The 17,035-nt window shown below is 37.1% G+C and overlaps 1 protein-coding gene across 16 annotated transcripts in view; it reads right to left on the bottom strand.

Moving 5' to 3' along the window:
- Positions 1-17,035, bottom strand: part of MYCBP2 (MYC binding protein 2) — a 309,994-nt gene that overhangs the window by 184,906 nt on the left and 108,053 nt on the right. For all 16 annotated transcript variants that reach the window (XM_053563137.1, XM_053563138.1, XM_053563143.1 and 13 more), the window contains 3 exons: positions 15,197-15,278; positions 6,453-6,570; positions 765-969 (listed from right to left, as the gene is read on the bottom strand). In XM_053563137.1, coding sequence (XP_053419112.1) covers positions 765-969; positions 6,453-6,570; positions 15,197-15,278 — 405 coding nt within the window. The remainder of the gene's footprint in view (positions 1-764; positions 970-6,452; positions 6,571-15,196; positions 15,279-17,035) is intronic.

The raw sequence follows: 17,035 nt of genomic DNA, 5'->3' as shown, positions 1-17,035 counted from the left end.
TATTGTTGGGGATTCATTGAGGGTACAATAAGCCAGTTACACTGATTGCAATTGTTAGGTAAAGTCCCTCTTGCAATCATGTCTTGCCCCCATAAAGTATGACACACACTAAGGCCCCACCCTCCTCCCTCCATCCCTCTTTCTGCTTCCCCCCCCCATAAACTTAATTGTCATTAATTGTCCTCATATCAAGATTGAGTACATAGGATTCATGCTTCTCCATTCTTGTGATGCTTTACTAAGAATAATGTCTTCTACTTCCATCCAGGTTAATACGAAGGATGTAAAGTCTCCATTTGCCCAGACAATATTCAATAACATACAAACTGCTTTGTTTTTAACAACACACATTTCTAATCTCTATGCTCTACCACTCTACTGTATAATTATTTACGATATCATGGACACAAATTATGGATTGATAACTTGATCTTAATGAAACTTCAGAGTTTGATTTAACCTCCCATAAACATTAATTTCTATCATTTATTTAATAATAAACAATACAGAAAATCCTTACTCCAATATAGGCTTTACCCTACTACAATCTAGCTCACATTTCTACCACTGACTAGAGAAATAAATATTCTGGTTTCTAGATCTGTCAATTATTCCATTCTTCCAGCAGATGAACACATATAAACACAGACTCCTAGTGGCTCTGTTTAAATTTCTTTCAACAGGAAGAAAACAAAAAACTATGAGATTACATCTCATTATAAGGACAGAAGAATCATTTAATATTAATAATTTTTTGTTATTACCTATTATATGTTTACTGGCAAAAATTTCTGATGTAGCAAGTACATGAGAATTAATAAGTGCTTCATCAATTCGTAAGAAAGTCTGGTCCCCACTTGCACCTATCCAAGTAGCTTTTCTTCCATATTTTGATCCAATATTAGGCATGGGAGCTGGCTTTGCATTCCAATATGGCACATCCACAATTGGTCTGCCCAGTTGTCCTTTCTAAAAGATTAAATAAATATTTACATTTACATAATAATAAATATTGATTTTACATAATATTAAATAAATATTAAGAATGTTGCTATAAATTAACAATGTAAATGAAAAAGCAATCTATATTTTTTATGAAGTTAAGGAGATAGTTTATAAACACAGCTCTATGAGATCTTATTCTTCAATTGTTAATTTTTTCATATAAATAGTATACAATGAAATTTGAACCAAACATTTAAAAAGTAATAAAACAATTTCTACTATTCTCATGAAGTTTCCCCTCAAAAAGCATAAAATGCATTATTTTTTAAAAAGTTGAAGTACTTTCCATATAAGCAATCTCCCCAAAATACTTTGTCTTCAGCTACTTTGTGACATGTATGATACGTTATGATCATTTAACATACATCATCGTTTAACATATGATATAATATGTTAAAAAATAAGTATTATAAACTGTTCATTTAAAAAATAACTCTGATATAAGTTGACTGTACAAAAGAAAGTCACTATTGAACTCCTACAATCTGAAAATATTTGGGTAAAAAATTCAAATCATAAACATTGAAACTTTAAATACAATTAGAAAAATATACAACATAGCTTTTACAAGATGTATTAGTTACTTCATTTATGTTTTAAAATAAATAGCACAATCAGTGATAAGGTATGATGTCTTAAGTAAGTAATGGTTAATCACTTAAGAAGTATGGTTGTTTGCCTGGCATGGTGGCTTACGCCTGAAATCCCAGCCCCTAAGGAGACTGAGGCAGAGCAATCACATGAGGGCAGGAGCTAAAGAACAGCCTGGGCAATATACCAAGATTCCTGCCTCTACAAAGAAATTAAAATTAAAAAAAAACCAAAAAACCTAAAGTATGGTTCTCTACAGGTACTTGGATAGGTGAAAGTTTAATTTATAAAATAAGTATCTCACTAGTAAGCTAGTAAGTAACAGTGAGTAAAAGCACATTAATGTTGGATTGGTAGATATTCACCCACCCCTAGGCTCAGGAACTTTGTCTCCCCATAGCATTCTGGAACAAGTGGGCCTGGGGTACTGCAAACATTCTGGTCAAGTTCTCATCCAACACCACGCTTCTGCTGAGTTCTCTACCCTTTCAAGATTACAGCAAGAAGACACAGTCGATAACAGACTGCAGCAACTGAGCTTCCGTACTTGGGCAGAACCAGGGAAAGAGCAAGTGGAAGCACATGATCAGAGAACTAGCCAAAACAGTCAATGATTATGCTCACCTTCTTTCAATGTCTATTCTTACTTTTTGACAAAGAAAAAAAGGAGAGAACATACAAGTGTAAATAGTAAGCAAATTATATAATATTCAGGAATATATTGCTTTCAGAGAAAACAGAAATAGGCTATATTTTTCATTGACTGTTAAAATAGTCATGTATCCCTTTACTACCAACCAACTAATGTAAAGGAAAGCACACCTCCAAAATATGACAGATAGATCCAAAAATGTGATAGGCACCTCAAGAGGCCCACAGGACTCATAATGTGGTCATCAATAAGCCACACACTTCAATTCACAAAAGTTCACAACCACAACTTCTGGGGCTGAAGGACAACAATGATCATCTGATTTCAAATCTTGCCACTCACATAGTCTCCTCAAAAGACACAAAACCAACATGCAGAACAAATAAATCTACACCTGACTCAAACCTTCAACAGTATTAGCAGACAGCAGACACCATGATCTCTAAGTTTCCTGTAAGAAACTTAGAGGAAGAAACCAAACTCCAAGAGTTCTCTCCCCCTAACTGTCACTGTAAACGTGAGGGTACGGAGAGTATAGAAGGGGAGGTTCTTCAGAAGGTGAAAAGGAATGTGGAAGACTTAGAAAAACCAAAAGCAAAAGCACCCCTCAAAAGAGTCCAACCCCTAATGCCAAAGCACTAAATATGGTTCAGTTCTTGAAGATTCACAGCACCTACTATAGGAAAGGGGCTTGACAGTAAGCAGGACCATGTCTTACCCATCAGATTAGCACAAATTAAAAAGAGTGACAACACAATCTGTTGGCAGTCCTGTGGAGAAACAAGCAATCTCATTCACTGTTGTTGTGAATGCAAAATGTAGGAGAATTGTTAAAACCTTACAAAACTATACAAGTATTAAGCTTCAAGTCAGCAATCTTACATCTAGGAGTTTATCTCAAAGATACACTTCCAACAATATTTATCACTATCAATGCTAAATACTGGAAAGTACTTAAACAAATAAACTATAGTTTTTATACATGACGAAGTATTAGGCAGAGATAAAAAAAAGAAAGAAGGGCTCTATGGATGGACATGGAGTGGTTTCTAGGAAATAAAGTGAAAAGAACAAAGTGTATGAAAGCACATATAGACTATTATCTTTTGAAAACAAAGAAGGGAAAATACTGTATGTGTATGTATGGTCAGGTATCTATTAACACGTGGGGTACATTCTGAGAAAAGCCTCGTTAGGCGATTCCATCATTGTGTGACATCAGCGTGTACTTACAGACACCTAGATAGGACAGCCTACTACACTCTCCAGGCTATGCACTGCTGCCTTTTGCTCCTAGGCTACAAACTTGTACAGCATGTTACTGTATTGAATACTGAAGGCAATTTTAACACAATGGCAAGTATCTGTGTATCTAAACACAGAAAAAGTACAGTAAGAATACTTATTATCATCTTAGGAGACTACCATCGTATTTGCAGTCCATCAATGACCACAACGTTGTTATGTGGCAAATGGCAGTACGTGTGCGTACACATACACAAACACACATATAAAAAATAGTATGTGTGTGCTTATTTATTCATTTTCACAAGAAGGATAAGCTTGGAAAACAATGCCGTTCATTACAAGTGTGGAGTGAAGGGTGGGGAAGCAGGGATGCCAGGGTATGGGAGGAAGTAACATCTGACTGAGTATACAATTTTTGTATAACTTAACCTTTGGAAACATGTCAGTGTTTCATATATTCAAAAAATAAAATAAAATTTAATCAAAGGGTGTAGAGGGGATCTTAAACTAAAATAAAACTAACTGAAAAAAAAAGGACCCAAGTCTATTCCAAAGGAATTCTATCATCTCACTGAAAGGGGGTGAGAGAATGCGCCAAGGTCACTTATGTGCACCTGGCTATCTACCGCGGTCTCGGGGTCAGCAGAGGAGCAGGAGCAAAAGCCACAAAGAAATCTTGGACTCCTTTCAGTAAGGTTTTATTAAAATAGTATGTGCAAAGCAAATATAAAACTATTTTAGACTATTTTAGAAATGAGTGAGAAACAAATGTATTGATATTGCTGGGAGTGAGGATTCTTAGGGTGGAAGAAGGAACACAAATATGTACTAGGACAATGTAAGAAAGAAGCCCATGGGACCAGACTGGAATAGGAGGTAATGGTGGAGGCTCATAATGTCTAAAGCACATGTATATTTGTGTATGTGCATATATATGTATACTGGGCATGCAAAGTGCCCCACCGGTATCTAATACGACTTCTACTGAAAAGAAACCTCTTCAAGTTTCTTGGAGAAACGGTGGATTCTAGGACTGATATAGGGCCTGAACAAGATAAACCTTCAACAACTTCTTATGCCAGGAAGAAAGAAAATGTTAAAAAAAAAAAAAAAAATGAAAAGCATGTCACAAGAACATAGGAACGGGCTTGAAAGGGCTCCTACTGGCCAAAGGTGAAACACTCGAAGGCAGTGGTTCTCAACCTTCCTAATGCCTCAGCCTTTAATAAAGTTCCTGTGGGTCACGACCCACCAGAACCACTGCTCTAGGCATTCAAATAAAGGCAATAATGAAGAAAATATAAATATCTGAGTCTATGCTCAGCGTAACTAGACAGACAAGAATAGAGGGCTCTTGCTCCCAGGACAGTGCAAAGTGCCTACTGGTAATTGTGGAGATGGTGTTAGAGTTGGAAAAATCATTCTGCAAACATTATAGTAAAAACTGCTTCAAGCAAAAATGATTAATAGATGATAAATCTAGGGGAAAATTCTGATGAGAAGCAGGTATGTTAAAAGCATCAATCCACAGATTGCTTACTACTTACAAAAAAGAAATAGTAGTGAAACCAGACATTTGACCAGGGGATCAAAATTTACATCACATATAAGTAACAGATGGCCATTCTGTGCTAAGATGAAACACTACATCACTTAGAAAGTATTTTGGCCTGGATGTACCTCTAAATATCAATATCCACATAAGGATATTATCAGAGAATGAAAAAGAAGAATATTCAATTAAAAAAAGAGTACCATTTTCTTCAAAAATGTCAGTCTCATAATAGACAATATAAAGTCATGGAAATGTAAGAAGCTAATGGAGAATAAACAGACATGACAAGCAAATGTAATGCCTGATACATTGCATTAGAGGGGAAAACGCCAAAAATAATTATTGGGTCAATATACAAAATAAAAACTTAAGTACTCAGGAATGAAGAGCCATAATGTATACAAGTTAAACTTAAAGGATTCAGAGGGAAAAATCTTTCATTTATACACACGCATACACACATGTGTAAAAGGATTCAGGAAAAAGTGTTTTATAATACACATATGCACGCATACACACAAGTGAAAGGCTTCAGGGGGAACATGTTCTACACACACACAGACACACAGATATACACACTGTGTGAGAGACAGCATACATGTGTGCAAGCAAGAAAGCACCCAGCAGTTCAAAATATTAACCATAAGTGAACTTGGCAAAAGAGTACATGGAGAGTGTATGTACTATTCTTATTTTTTTTAACTTCTCTGTGAGCTTGAAATCATTTCCAAATAAAAGGTGACATTTACATTTTAAAAAAATCAACAGCTATAAATTACATCCCAGGTTCTAGAGTTACGAATCATTACCCATGTCAGAGATAGTCCAAGTTATTTATCATAGTCTCACAAAGATTTTCCTTGGTATCTACTATACCCAAACTATACAAAATTCTTAGAGCATTTTATATTTATATCTTTTCAAGCTCTGGCAGGGGGTGTACATTTGAGGGGGTAGCAAGTACACATAGACATACAAACATACATGCAGAGTGGGAAAGGAAAGAGGAATGTATAATTTTAACCAAATCTAATAATAAAAGAATCTAGGCTTTTAAAAAACTCTAAAATAGATTGCTATATGTTTAAAAACTAATCTAATTTGAAATAACTTTCAAATTACAGAATTAGCTCTACTGAATGCTTAAAGGGCTTATATCTGATATAAACATGTGCAATTCTAATATAGCTGTTGAATTTAATAAATTCTAACACTAAGCTAGAAAAAACAATTATTTCGAAAAATATCATTCAGGTTTTGTGTGTATGGTAGAGGCAGAAAATACGCATATGTAACAGTTATAATACAAGAACTGATAGGAACCAGAAAAAAATAGCTAATGTAGACAAATGATAAGGCAATGGTATATGCAATATTATTAATGTTTAAAAAATTCCTTACAGAAAAACTCCCAAACGTGAAGACCTGTCCGTCCATTAAAAGTACTGCCGTATGGTTGCTGCCTGCAGTGACCTGTGTGCTAGGGCCTGGCAATGCTTGAACAAGAGTGGGACATCCCCTAAGGGTTAAAAAAAAAAAAATTAAGTCAATTTCTTACAGACTTAACCAAAATAAAAAACAATATGTAAACAATGCAATAAAGATAAGGAGTAGAAAAGGTAAAAGACACTAACGAGAATATTCAGTAAACACTTATTCAGGTATTAAATGTCTATCTCCACTGCAGGCGCTAGGTAAACAAAGAGAAAAAGACACCGTTGCTGACTTTAAGGAGATCATTGAAAAGATTGTCTAAATTTAATATTCTAATCATGAACACATATTTTTTAATTTTTCTGACAGAATGGTGCTACCTTTAATTTTCTAAAAATCTGCTACCTTGTACACTGAATGACATGTTCAAAATCTCTATAAATATTTGTTGGATGAAATAAAAATCATTCAATGCCTCAACAAGAATTCAATCCATGAACCAGATGAAATAATTAATTTTATGACCCTCTTTTTAAACTTTTGTCATTAAGCTATAATTTTCAACCTTAAAATCATACTCAGTGAGTCAGAATATAGTATCAGGAGAGGCATTACCCAGGGGCTACAAGCTCAGCCTTGAGAGCCAGTCTGCCTGGGTGTAAATCCAGGCTCCCCCACTTAACAGCAATGTGACCATGACCTTGAACAAGTGTTTCATCCTTTTTGTGTTTCCATTTTCTCCACTATACATGGAAAATAATAAAAGGTAGTAGCTACCTCATAGGTTCCTGTGAACAATAAGGAAGTGCTTGGATCAGGGTCTCGCACATCATTAACAATAAATGGTAAATATAACAATAAATGACATCCTACTATCCTTTCCTTTTAATTAACCATTTTTAGGAACTACCATCTGTAATCTGAATAATAACCATTAAAGGATTAGTCTACACACAAAAGGGAAAGCTCTGCTTTTGAAATCATGTAATTATACTTTAATTTTTTAATATTACATAAACACATTTTTTAATGATTAAGACTGCAAAGAAAACTGAATTGCAAAGGGGCGAGATTAGCATCTGGGACCTAGTTAAGAAAACTGCACAATAGATTGGGTAAGTTATGATGAAGGGCTGAACTGGGTGTACTGCAGAGTAAATTTGACAGCTATGGAAGGAAAAGAACTGATTTGACTCAGCAGATAATTGATATGGGGCAAAGAAGCTTATTTTGCTTAAGCAACAAGGTACGTGGTGGTGATGTTCACTCAAGCCAGGGATCCTCAAACTATGGCCCGAGGGCCACATGCGGCCTGCCAGGTGTTTTTGCCACAGCTGCCTGTCCTGCTTAGTGGCTGACTTGTCCTGGCCCGCCAGGTGTTTTTGCCACCCTGCCTATCCTGCTTAGCAGCTGACTAGTCCTGGGCCGCAGTGTGCATGTGTGGAATGTGCGCCAACTCTCCGACTCCACTCCTTCTCTCTGTCTCTTCCCACCCCTCCTTCTCTCTGTCTCTCGACTCCTCCTTTCAGTCTCTGGTGTAATCGGAGGAGTCACCATGTTGCCTGTGCAGAGCCTGCTGCTGCCTAAGGACCAAGGTAAGAACAAGTTAGGATTTTTTTTTTTTTTTAAAGTTAGGAGGTCTATTTATTTTTATTTTTTTTTATTTTGCAGTTAGTAGGGCCTTTTTTGTGTGTGGTTAAGGGGGGGCTTTTTTTTCTGAAGTTAGGAGGTCTTTTTTTTTTTGCAGATGGGGGTGCCTTTTATTTTTGAAGTTAGAAGAGCCTTTTTTTGAAGTTAGGAGAGCCTTTTTTTTTTAAGTTGGTTGGTTGGGGGTTGTTTCTAGGGGGGTTGCATCACAGTGATAACACAAATAGCGCTCAGTGCTAATGCAAATTGTCAGTGCTCAGAGGTAATGCAACTGGTCAGAGCTCAGAGGTAATGCAAATAGTCAGTGCTCAGTGGTAATGATAATTGTAAGTGCTCAGTGTTAATGCAAATTGTTAGCACTCAGTATTAATGCAAATTGTCAGCAGGGTTATCGCAAATGGTCAGCAGTCAGTGTTAATGCAAATGGTCAGTGCTCAGTGTTATCACATGGGGACCTCAAACTAATAATCTGCCTAGGGCCCCATGGGAACTTAATCCAGCTCTGCAGACAGCCGAGGAGTAGAAAATCCAATTTAATTGACAGTAAGTGCATTTATATTCTGATTTCTATTCCGTTGTGTATGATGTTGTATGTTGTGTGCTGTGTAAGCCCTGGTTCACACTGTTGTGATCCCTGAGCAGTGCAAGTTCAGCCATATGCTTGTATGCATTAGATTTGGAAGAAAAAAGGCATATGTGCCTTCTTTTTTCCTGCAATGTAATCTGATTGCATGGGTCTTCTCACCCATGCGATCAGATTTCTGTGTGAGTTCACAGATCGCAGTGCAGTTCGCACAGGGTAGTGTGAACTGGAAAGGTGGTGGGGGAACCAGCTCTGTAATCATGCCTATTCCCGCACTACACCAGTGTGAGCCTGAGGTAAAAGCAGAGTTCCACCATATGGGCACTGGCGAGACTGAAATGATGTGGACTGGCAAGGCTGCATTGATGGACACTGATCAGACTGCATTGATGGGCAGTGCAGTTTATATGTCTCTGTGTGGGCAAAGTTATTGCTGGTATATCGTTTTTGGAGCGCTGTATATATATATTGGTATTTTACTAATAGCAATTTGGAATCCCCAGGAAACAATGATATCAAGAAAGAAAAATTGACTTGGAGTGTAGGATATTCAAAGAACAGTGGACTTATGATTACTTTTTCGTGCAGTACAAGGAAAGAGCTGTGTGTTTGATATGCCAGAATATAGTGTCTGTGTTCAAAGAATACAATTTGCGTTGACACTATCAAACTCAACATAAAGATAAATATGATTGCTTGGTCAGAGAAGTGAGAAAAGATAAAATATTAAAACTGAAATATACATTGACAACTCAGCAAAATACTTTTGTGAAGCAGAAACAGCTAAATACTTCATCACTGCGAGCAAGTTTTCAAGTTGCCAAGCTAATAGCGTGCACTGGCAGACCATTCATGGAGGGAGAATTTGTTAAAGAATGCCTTCTTTCTATTGCCAAAGAGATGTGTCCAGAGAAGGCCTATTTATTTAGTACAGTGAGACTTTCAGGCACCTCAATTATACGAAGGATTGAAGAAATGGGAGACAATTTGCATCAACATTTGCAAAACTCCACAAAAAACTTTTCTATTTTTCCTTGGCACTCGACAAAAGTAATGATGTTCGTGATTCTGCACAACTTCTAATTTTTATTTGTAGGACGAATGACTATTTCGAAGTGACAGAAGAGCTTGCTGCACTGCAAAGCATCAAAGAACAAATACAGGAGAGGACATCTATGAAAAGCTTTGCCAAACTGTGAACAGTTTGGAGCTAGACTGAGCAAAACTAGGCAGTGTGACAACTGATGGTGCTCCTAGCGTGGTGGGGTCTAAGAAAGGAGTAATTGCTCGCATTAACCAAGAGATGGACAAACATAACCATTCTCATCCAATAGCCATACACTGCCTCATCCACCAACAAGCGCTGTGTAGTAAATCACTGAAGTGGGATTCTGTTATGAAAACTGTGGTATCTTGTGTTAACTTCATTAGAGGTAATGCACTAAACCACAGACAATTTCAGGAATTTCTGTCTGAGCTAAATGTTGCCTGTGAAGATGTTCCATACCACACAGAAGTCCATTGGCTGAGTTGAGGGAGAGTTCTGAAACATTTCTGTGACTTACTTCCACAGATTACAGTTTTTCTGCTTTCAAAAAACAAAAAAGTACCAGAGCCCAGTGATGCAGAATGGAAATGGCACCTTGCCTTTCTGACAGATGTAACAGAGCTACTCAACAGTTTCAATGTGCAACTTCAAGGAAGGGGAAGCTCGTCTGTGATATGCAATCACATGTGAAAGCATTTGAAGTAAAATTAGGCCTCCTCATCAAGCAAGTGAAGGAGGAAACTTTCTGCCATCTCCCCACAACTCAAAATCTGTTAGCAGAAAATCCATTGCTTGCATTCCCAAATAAATCCATTCCTGTGGATTCACTGGAAAAGTTGCAAAAGGAGTTTCCAATTTAGATTTAAAGAGCTTCATCTTCATGAACAGCACATACAACTTTTCCGTAACCCATTTTCTATTGACATTGAAAATGTGGATACGATTTACCAAATGGAACTGGCTGACCTGCAGAATTGTGACTCTCTGAAAGATGCATTCAAGTCAAGCAGCCTTCCTAATTTCTCTGTGTCTCTCCCCTCTGAGACATATCCTAATCTCAGGAACCATGCACTCAAAATGGCAACCATCTTTGGCAGCACTATGTCTGTGAACAGACTTTTTCCAGAATGAAACATCTGAAATCTCCAACCAGATTTAGACTAACTGATGCACACTTGCATAACTTGTTATGACTAGCAGTGACAAATATGGAACTAGACATTGACCATCTCATTAGCCAAAAGCAGGCCCATAGTTCCCATTGAAATACTGGTAAGTTTGTTAATTTAACTTTACTTGTTCTTTATTTTAAATATTGTATTTGCTCCCATTTTGTTTTTTTACTTCAAAATAAGATATGTGCAGTGTGCACAGGAATTTGTTCATAGTTTTTTTTTTTAAACTATAGTCCAGTCCTCCAATAGTCTGAGGGACAGTGTGCTGGCCCCATGTTTAAAAGTTTGAGGACCCCTGACTTAAGCTGTAAGAGAAAATGAGATCTAGGAAGACTATTCAAGAGAGAAAAAAAGAGATCCTAGCTTTGCTGAAAGAGTGTCTTGTAACACTTCAGATATGGACTGAGGACTAAGAGCTCACAGACATCTAGGACGCGCCACACAGGAGGAAAGATCTCTTGGAAACTGGTGTGAGGAAAGTCACTGGGAGAGAAGGCTTCAAGAGGGGAAATAAGGTACATGCCCAGTGCTCTAAACATACAAGTAACTACATACTTTAGCAAAAGAAAGTCTCTTGGGTAAAAGTTAGCTCCACACTGTAGCAGATAAGGAGTTTACAGTGGGCTCAGAGAATATGCAAAATGTCTTCAAGTATCTCAGCACTAAAAGAAAAAAGAAAGGAGAACCAACAGCTAAAGGGAAAATAAAGCTAAAGAAAAGGACTTCTAGGAAGTTCATGAATGAACATTATACAAATTATCCAAATCCTACTGGAAAAAGAGAACAAAAGCATCTAAATTACATATTTTTTCCCAATATACTGAAAATGATAAAGGATTTAGAAGTCAAAACTTTAGAAACACACTAAATAAAATAATTTTTTTAAAAAGAAGGTTCATAGATTTATGTCGTGAGACAATGTATAAAAGCCCTCGCAAGCCTGTTGCCTTTCACTTTAAAAAGCAACATTGCAATAGCTGGGCGTTGTGGCAGGCTCCTGCAGTCCCAGCTACTTGGGAGGCTGAGACAAGAGAATCGCTTAAGCCCAGGAGTTGGAGGTTGCTGTGAGCTGTGTGAGGCCACGGCACTCTACCAAGGGCCATAAAGTGAGATTCTGTCTCTACAAAAAAAAAAAAAAAAAAAAAGTAACATCGCCTGTAGTCCCAGCTGCTTGGGAGGCTGAGGCAAGAGAATCATGTAAGCCCAAGAGTTAGAGGTTGCTGTGAGCTATGTGATGTGTGATGCCACGGCACTCTACCCGAGGGCGGTACAGTGAGACTCTGTCTCGACAAAAAAAAAAAAAAAAAAAAAGAAAAAGCAACATAAGCAACAGCTAACATGTATTAAGCACTTGTAATGCACAGCTGCTAGGCTCTCTGCTAAGTCAGTCACCTGTGTCGCCTCACTGAACTGTCACAGAGCCTTCTGAGGAAGATAAACTCACTTCCATTTAATACAGTAAGAAATTGAGATACAAGAAGATTAAGTAACTTGGCCAAGGTCATCAACTACCAACTGATAGAATCAGAACCCAACTAGAGACTAAACTCAGTCACTTGGGCAATATAAAACACATTAACTAAAGAGAATATCAGTAGCATTTTTCCATCTTCACCATCATGCACACTACAATATTTATCATACATTAATCAACACATTGTTTGCTATATCATACATTCCAGTTACTAGCACTTGATTACCTAAAAACTTTTCAAAAATACTTTCCAATTGTATACTTTATTTCAACTAAATATCTGTATATGTTTGTTTTCTGGTAGTTAATAAGTATGCTATAGGTAAGGGCTTTGTTTCTCTTAGGATTGTTTTCTATATAAGTGATCGATTCCTCTCTGAATTAATAAAAGAGTTCTTGGTTCCTACTTACCAAGCCCCACACAAAGCCAGAGAAAGAGAACTTAAGAAAGAAATGGTCTTGTACTTCTAATCCACGAGGCACAATGTATAGGTATAAATACACTGTATTATTTGATTTAGTCTGTACATGTTCAGTAGACCTATTATTTTTTGATCCATGTTTTGTTAAATCCATGAATGTGGAACCCATAGGGCCAACTGTAACTACAAGCCCTGATTCAGCCTCTGCATATCAATAACGTTATTTAATTACAAAGCAAAATATTTGTTGGATTCTAACAACTGTGGCAGTATTTGCTCAACCCTGAAAGCCACTGATTTTCTATCCAACAGTGTCATTTGATAAATTCTGCAAAAACATCTTTTACTCTATTTGCAAACACAGTATTTGTGATTTAGAGTTTTACAAACCTCTTGAGAACAGTTTTAATTGTATGTTGTACCTATATTTTTAATGAGAAATTCAACTCAATAATACCTTAATCATCCCTTACAATAGTAACAAAAAGGACACATTCCCTTTCCTTGTCATTTTCTACACAATGCACGTGGATCTGATCCTATCACTGTGGCTCTTATTGAATCACGGATGCACTGTGGCTCTTATTGAATCACGGATGCACACTAGAATATGTGGGCCTTTTAGAAAAACTCCAATTTGGCATCCTGTCCACCCCCACCCCATTCCCAAATCTCCCAACCTACACAGCTCTCAGAAATTCCAGATGCAGAACCCAGGTATGTTATTTTCCAAAGTTGCCTTGCCCAAGTGATTCAAATGGGCAGCCAGGGTTAAGGATCACCTGTCTTTACCACAAAAAAGGCAGAATTTCATCCCTGCCATAGAAGTACGGTGAGATCAAGAAAAAGTAAAAATCTAGGATTTTACTTAATGGCTAAAGGAAGTGTTCCTTCTTCCCTCGTATGTCGATGAAAATCCGCAGAAGCTCCCCTGACTCTGGAAGATACTTTGTGACCACAAGGGAGAAAAAGACAAGAGTTGAGAGTCAAAAAGGAGTGAGTTCTTATGGGAAATTGAATAGCAGAATCACATCTGGCATGAAGCTACCCTACATCTCTGTGGACTTGATACATGAGCCTGTTTCGGTGGTGCAACAATCATTGATACGCATCACTCAGATATCCTTCAAGACAATCTGGGAACAGTTAAACAACAACCTCTGGTGCTGTCTTGTTTACTTGCCCCTGCAACTGAGTTTGGTGAAGTTGTATAAATGCTGACCTCTTCCAAAGGCATCCTCAGCTTGGGGACACCCCAGTGGCTTTGCTAAAACTGTCTCTAAGCTACAGCACAATCTAGATTCTTCCTACCTAATCCTTCCTCCCACCTCTGCTTTCATAGGGGCCAGACCTTGAGTCTGAAGGCTCTCCCTGCCTATGCTTGCTTTATTTCCCTTAATTTTTTCATAGGAGTTTGCCCCAATAAATTGCTTTTTGGAAGATCTGAACTAAAAAAACTGGTTTTCCATTACTTTTGACCAATAACATTTTGACTATATTATGTAGAACATGGACTTGGTTGCTGTGATGAAAGCCAAAGTAAGAGAGACCTAGATTAAAGTTTACTTCTCATTGTCCTAATGAAAGGCACTGATGTGGCAGTTCATGGCTATCCCTTTCTTTTAGCTGTGACATTAAATACATGGTCTCCAACTGGATGACTTATCCGGTTCCTGCCACCATGTGTGCATTCCAGCCAGAGCTGGGAGGGAAAAGGGGGAAATGGAGAGGCATACCCCTTCCCTTTAACAGCAACATTCACCTATCACATCCTGCTGCGATGGAGGCCAAGAAAGGCAGACTTTAGCTGCATGGTCACTACCAAATGAAGTAGGAGAGAACAGATACAAGGAAGTGACTACCAGTAGTCTCTACCATAATTAGTCCTTTCCTACTCCAAATAAGTCAAAATAGTTTATTATAGTGACCAATAGGTTCTGAGAATTATTCAAAATCTTCAACAATTGCATGTTAATACTAGAAACAAACTTCAAAACAAACAATATCAAAGAACACGACTGAAGCCACTACTGACATTTTCATAAAACACAATTTGGAAACAGTCATTGTCTTTTCTATTGCCACATACAGGGCTTTAAAAAGATAATAATTGTAAAGAATATACTTTCATATTTAAACTATAAATTAGCTTTATTCCTGAAATTATGAAGTTAGTTAACCTCACAAAGGCACTCAACCACAAAATTAGAAACCATCAATAATTCATCAGCCACACTTTCTCAAACAGTGGTATAAATATTATTTTAATTCTAGAAATACATATTTAAGAAGAAACAGAAAAGGAAAGAAAAAAAAGAAAAAGAAAAGAACTAGTATCTTCAAACAAAAACTTAGTGAGTACCTGGAGTTGACATCTCCATGTCCCAGCTGCCCATGCTGCCCATAACCAAATGTATACACGTCTCCATTTTCCATTAAAACCACTGAAACCAAAATACATAGCTTTATGTTTTCCTTATATGTATTTTATATTTCTATCACAACTATACTAAAAGAACTATAATTTTCATTATTTAAAATGTATAGAGCCATTAAAAATAGGCAACTGAAGCACACATTTATATTTACCAAAAAATAAATATAATTTTGGTTCTGCAAAATAGGTCATAAAATGCATAAATCTTTTCATAATGCATATTTTAAACACTTATAAATGACTTTAGTAACATTAGTATTTAATAACACATATTAGTTCAGCTGTGAAATCTTAATAATGTGCATACTATATATTAAACAGTTTGATGAAAATATTTCAGGTTGTATATAAAACCAGCACATTGTACCCCTTGATTGCACTAATGTACACAGCTATGATTTGATTAAAAAAATAAAATAAAATATTAATAATGTGCAACTATATATAAAATGTTATTCTCTGATATTTAAGATAATTATGGATAGGAGATGAGTTGGGACTCTTCTCAATTATGTACATCATCAATGACATAGTAGAACTTTAATGTCTGTTGATGCCTTGTCAAATATTCCATGAAAAAAGGAATTTAACATTTCTTATTTTTACAAAGATTAAACAGTACAACCTAAGCTATCTAACCCAATTGTCAATAATTTACTAACAATTTAATTATTTTCTACATTAAAAAATATATGTATATTTGTTGGCTGGGCCCAGTGGCTCACGTCTATAATCCTAGCACTCTGGGAAGCCAAGGCAGGTGGATTACCTGAGCTCACAGGTTCGAGACCAGCCTGAGCCAGAGCGAGACCGTGTCTCTAAAAATAGCTGGGTAGGCTCAACACCTGTAGCTCAGTCGTTAGGGCGCTGGCCAAATACACCAGGGCTGGTGGGTTCAAACCCAGCCTGGGCCTGCTAAACAACAATGATAACTATAACAAAAAATAGCTGGGCGTTGTGGTAGGTGCTTATAGTCCCAGTTACTTGGGAGGCTGAGGTAAGAGAACTGGTTAAGCCCAAGAGTTTGAGGTTGCTGTGAGCTGTAGTCCTAGTTATGTGGTAGGCTAAAGCAAGAAAATCACTTAAGCCCAAAAGTTTGAGGTTGCTGTGACCTGTGATGCCATGGCACTCTACTGAGGGCATCATAGTGAGACTTTGTCTCAAATAAAAAAAAAAAAAAGTAGAATAAAATAAATAAATAAAAAATAGCCAGGCATTGTGGCAAGCGCCTGTAGTCCCAACTACTTGGGAGGCTGAGGAATGAGATTTGCTTGAGCCCAGGAATCTGAGGTTGCTGTTAGTGTGACACCACAACATTCTACCAAAAAGCAACAAATATATATGTGTGTGTGTATATATATTCGTTGTACATTTATCAATGGACATTAATAAAATATGGGAACATGTCATAAAAACCACAGCACTGTGGAACTGAAAGAGACTTCTAGAATTATTTTATCTTCAGTAATTTCTTAAAATGAATTATAAAGAAGACAGACAAATGGCTAACAAACACATGAAAAAATGTTCATCATCTCTATATATTAGAGAAATGCAAATCAAAACAACCCTGAGATATCATCTAACCCCAGTGGGAATGGCCCACATCACAAAATCTCAAAACTGCAGATGCTGGCGTGCATGTGGAGAGAAGGGAACACTTTTACACTGCTGGTGGGACTGCAAACTAGTACAACCTTTCTGGAAGGAAGTATGGAGAAACCTCAAAGCACTCAAGCTAGACCTCCCATTTGATCCTACAAT

Source organism: Nycticebus coucang, chromosome 15 (genome assembly GCF_027406575.1).
Source record: "Nycticebus coucang isolate mNycCou1 chromosome 15, mNycCou1.pri, whole genome shotgun sequence".
NCBI lineage: Eukaryota > Metazoa > Chordata > Mammalia > Primates > Lorisidae > Nycticebus > Nycticebus coucang.
Note: the sequence above shows the minus strand (reverse complement) of the source record. Positions and strands in the feature narration are given on the sequence as shown.